Below are 4,976 nucleotides of genomic sequence, written 5' to 3'. Positions count from 1 at the left end.
TTTCCGCATGTTGGTGTGTTTGCTGTCTGCTAGCCCTTTGGCATTTTTCTGGTACTGGAACCATCAAAAATACTGCAAGTGAGCTAGAGATCCCCTCCTTTTCTTTCAACACACTTGTGTGCAAGTTGATCAGAGTAATTGAAATCACTTATCCCTGTTCGATGTTAATTTAACGTTCTCTTACAAAGGAGCAGGGAGTGTGGTGCATGGGTACCTCAAGTAAGCTCAGGTCCAGCAGAGCTTCTTAGTGTCAGTTTTGCAGTGCTACTCTGGATTGTACTCCCTGGTATCTGTTGCACCCCAGTTTTCCGTGAAGCAGAGCAGTCCAACTCTCTGTTGTTAAAAGCACATCCTGGTTCCATGGTAAGCAACAACTAATAACTCAACAACTAGTAACTCACACAAACTGGAAAAAAGGAGAAATCACTTCTGAGCTCATAGCTGTTGTGCAAACAGGAATCATAAACATCAAGAACTTTCCAGGTTATGGTTCTTAACTCATCTTTGCAGTTAAGTCTTGCTTTCTCCTGCCAGGAGTCCAGATGCTGTAGGACAGCTGAATAATCAAGCTGCTTCCTGCATGGATGTCCTGCATACATAACTTTGTTTTGTTCTTCTAGCAACAGTCTGCTTTATGCTTGTAGAGTAGCTCCTACTTCTTTTCCCCTTTTTATCATTAAATTATCAGTTCACTTTTTCAGTTTCTAGTCTTTCCACTTTGTTGCTGACAAAGGAGTCTCTGTTTTCTTGGATACTGTGTAGTGCTAAATTGTAGTTTCAGACCACGTGCCCCAGTGGGGCCACCCGCTCTCACTACACTTCTCTGCACTAAAGCGTGGCATATCTGAGACAGGTGAAAGCATTTGTTCTGCCATCATCCATAACAGCTTTCTGACATTTACACGTCTCTGGACCACATCATATCATACTTTATCTCTAGACTGCCACCAGAATACCCGCTTTGCTCTTTTTACTCAATTTAGTTCTAGATCCATTCAGAGGCTGAAAAAAGCTGCAAGTTTCCCTGAGCTGAAAATTTAGGGTACTGTTGTTTCATGCAGACATCAGCTCTTGCTTTTAAGGTCTGTAACTGTTTTGCCCCATTCACTGCTATTGATCTCAAATCCCCTGTGCAGAGAGAAGTCTCTCATCAGATGTGTCATTGCTTTAGTCTCTCCAAATTTCTGTCCACCTTGGAGCATAATTCTAGGACTGAGGCTCAGTCACAATATTTTTGTATCACATATTATTTTGTTTTCCGTTTTTGATTTCTGTAGATGAATATCTGCAATAAACCTCCTAATAAGACAGCTCCAGAGAACTTGGGTGAAGCTGTTCGTGAGGTGCAGGTCCAACGCGCTCGAAGGAATGGCTGGAGCTGGCCTCTGCACCTTTTCCAGATCACTGCCTGGTTGCTGTACCTCTTCTTTGCACTGGTTGGCTTTGGGATCCTGGTTCCTCTCCTGCCCCGCCACTGGCTGCCTGCTGGTTATATCGTATCCTTTGGTCAAGAGGAGAACATAGACTGTAATGAACTATTGGGATATTTTGAAATAGCTGTTAGGTAGCATAGAAAGCATAGGAGAAAGCAGCTGAGCCAGATTTTTTTTTCTGATCTATAACCATAATCTTGATCTCCTGTCTATAAAAACCACTTATTTTGAGACCCTGTCTGCCCTTCCACTTTAGGTAGATCACTAACATTCTGCTTGTCTCTTCATCACTTTCTGTTAAGGTTACTATCTTTGCCTCCAAGGCTCTTCTGCTCTCTACTTTTGCCTATGTGTCTCCTTTGCCTTATATTATTCTTCTACAAGCATGCTGCAGGGCTTGAGGGAAGTCGTACTAAAGAAGCCCCTCCTGAAACATCCTTGCTGCGATGGGCAGCCACACGTCCCTGTGCTGACTGAATGAGTCTTGAAAGGCAGCTCCATGTGTTTATGATTATACAGTGTGGTTGCTTGTGATAGCTGGCAGTGTGTCTTCTCCCAGGGCCCTCTCCTGTCCTCTGTAGAAAATCAGCGAGTGAAAGACAGGGTGGTGTAGTGTGAACCTCAGAGGAGAGGTCTGTCGTGGGACAACCTCAACCCACCTCCCTAGAGCTGTGTGCACTTGCTGCTCCTGCAGCTGGGAAGGAATGGGACTAGAGATGCCATGTGCTGGGGAGCAATCCCAGTGCTCCCAGTGCCACCTTGTACTGTTCCCAGGAAAGGAGATTCCTCAAGGCCAGGCCCTGGCTCCTGGTGGACCAGATTGCCAGGGGAGTGGCAGACTGGAAGAGGATATCCTGAGATTTTAATTTAGTACTTACCAAGCTGCTGAAGGCTCATAATCTGTGAGCAACCATTTGTTTTTGTCATCTCTCTGGTAACATCTTCCTGGTGAAAATAAAATTTTCTTAGCAGAACCAGATAACCAAGAAATATTAGAGGTAAAATTTTGGGAAAAGTTCTAAAGATATGGGAGGTGCACTTTCGTAATTTATACTTCTGATTTGTGTATGTCCATGGAGCCTTTGATGTGTTTGGGATGCTTCTGCTTGTCATTATTTTATTACACCTGCATGATGTAGGCATTAATAATATCATTAGCTCATAGTGGTCTTAATCTACATATCTTAGTCAAATCCTTGGTATTAGCATGGTTCAAATCTCGTGAATTCATATATCAGATATCTTCATAACTCACTCTAAAGTCACTTTAATTCAACAGATTAATGTATTCCAAAGTTTTACTACCAGTTAATCAGGCACTAATGCCTCTCTTGTGTCGAAGGCAAATCCCTTCCTGTTCTGCTATGCCAGCCATCGGGGCTCTAGTCAGCTATACCTCTCAAAAACCTCCTTTTTTTTCCTTACTCCACTGCTCCGTTTTCCATAGACGTTAGTATTATCACTGATGTGCACGTCTGGGTGTGTAACAAATTAGTCAGAAGGGTAATTTTTGCACACATGCCCATTTAACCCCGCAGTATATTGAGAAGCAAACTCTTGAGCATGGTGGTGCTCCAGGCACACAGAGTTACTGCTTTGTATTTGTATGTTCTTGTATATTTGTATATTCTTTTCAAATATGGGCAGTTACTTAATGGGTCTGATCAGAAGTCCTGCTAAAGTGTATTTGCTCTGACTTGCTACAATGTTTAGAAAGAAGAATTCAAGCAGGTAATATTTCAAGAAACAGTGACAAATCCTGGATGCTGTCTGTAGATTATGCAGAAGCCTGCTTTAAAGGAGTGATCCTCATGCTTGGGATTCTGAATAAGGAGAAGGAAAGCAAGGTGATCAGTACTAGTTCCTTGATCTGACCTTTTTTTTCCCCTTTCTTGGAAGTTTGGCCTTGTGAAGGGGAGTGTGCATGGACTTAACTGACTGTTCCTTTCCAAGGAGCCTGTATGGACTGAGAAACATCGTTTTATGTCAACAGTCTGCACATAGGGGCAGATTCTGGTAAGTAAAGGTAATTTTTAAAAACTTGTGTGCTAGGAAGGTTGTTTCTGTGAGGCAGAGTTGTACATAATAAGGAAGGTCGTTCCTGTAGATTTAGTTACCTTTTTCAGAGGATATTTATTACAGCGCAATAAAGCTCAGATTAATGTGCTGCAGTCAGTTATATAGTGATTTCTAATTCTAAGCCATATAGTTATCATCTGTGTGAGCTTACCCTTAAGGGTAGAAATATATGCATTAAATCACTCGTACAATCCTTAACTGTGTCCTTCAGTGTCCAGGAGTATGTTTTATCTACCATTTAGTTGTTCATCTTACTGCAGTCTCCATTGATCCTGCGGATGCAAATGTGCGAGAAAAAAACTATTTAGGGCCTCTGGCCACCTTCAATCGTAGTCAACATTCACATGTCATTGAAAACCATCATTGCCATGTCTGTGATGTAGATGTGTAAGTATCTTCTCTTTTCTTGCTCCTAATCTGTCGTCTTCGCTGTTACACTTCATCGTTGGTCTTTTGTGTTAGACTGTAAGATTGAAATTGAGCATGAGTTCATCCTGTGGCAGGGTTCACTTAGTTGGGTAGGTGCCCGCTATCAGACATGTGCATGGTTCTGTGTTTTATTTATTTGCTCCCATGTTGTGTGTACTGTTCCCTGTTACCTGGATGTTGGTGTTTGACTTGACAATGTGTAACTTGTGGATGCTTTTGTCTAGCTAGATGCTAATGGAATAGCAGGAAATGCTTGAAGGGCAGTCATTGAGATGAAGCTTTGTAGAACTAAAGGGTTTCAAATAAGAAATTGGTTATTTCTAAATTAGAAATCATGCAGTGCAGTGAGAAGGCAAATTTTGCAGCATTTGGGTCTGTGGTCCAGTGATGGATGATATGTTTGGGTGTTGAAGTGTTCCTGATGTAGAAAGTTTTCTCACTGTTACCAGGGTCTCTGCTGCTGTATCCCCTGTGTGTCACTGGAAAGTCCCGGTAATGAGCTGGTGCTGCCATGCTAACACCACCCTTTCTTTGGCAGGAGTGCCAAGTCAAAGCACTGTGGAACTTGCAACAAGTGTGTGTGTGGCTTTGATCACCACTGCAAATGGCTCAACAACTGTGTGGGAGAGAGGAATTACTGGTAAGAGCCTGGCATTGTGACAGGAGCACAGCACTGCATCAGTAATGTCGCCCCTTCACTTCCCAAGATCCTCCTGCAGCTCAGTCCAGTCTGTACTCAGCCACACAGAACCACTTTTCTTTCAGACCCTGGCTGAATAAAATCAGACATGAGAAAACTAGATGGAAAATGCAGACATGATTATGACATTCAAATAACCAGCAATAAAACGCCTACACTTAGAATTTTGTAGCTGAACATCTATGAGTAAAAACAGAGAAAATAATCTTATTATCTGGTATTAGGAAAAGCTTATGGGATATTAATTGGGGGTCCTTAATACTTCTGAGATCTGGAGTGGGAATAGAACCATGATCTGGCTGTTCCTGTCTCTGAAACAACCTCCATCCAGAATG

General features: G+C 42.4%; 1 protein-coding gene across 1 annotated transcript in view; it reads left to right on the top strand.

Moving 5' to 3' along the window:
- Positions 1-1,277: 1,277 nt before the first annotated feature.
- The window catches only part of LOC104542710 (probable palmitoyltransferase ZDHHC1), a gene marked incomplete at its 3' end in the record, with an annotated part of 16,394 nt that continues 12,695 nt past the window's right edge, over positions 1,278-4,976 (top strand). Inside the window, exons 1-3 of the mRNA XM_010187105.1 lie at positions 1,278-1,496; positions 3,724-3,899; positions 4,480-4,581. Of these exons, the coding sequence (XP_010185407.1) occupies positions 1,278-1,496; positions 3,724-3,899; positions 4,480-4,581 (497 nt within the window). The remainder of the gene's footprint in view (positions 1,497-3,723; positions 3,900-4,479; positions 4,582-4,976) is intronic.

This window comes from Mesitornis unicolor, unplaced genomic scaffold, assembly GCF_000695765.1.
Source record: "Mesitornis unicolor isolate BGI_N332 unplaced genomic scaffold, ASM69576v1 scaffold44296, whole genome shotgun sequence".
Taxonomy (NCBI): Eukaryota; Metazoa; Chordata; class Aves; order Mesitornithiformes; family Mesitornithidae; genus Mesitornis; species Mesitornis unicolor.
The sequence above is the reverse complement of the archived record's forward strand: the minus strand, read 5'-3'. Positions and strand labels throughout refer to the sequence as shown.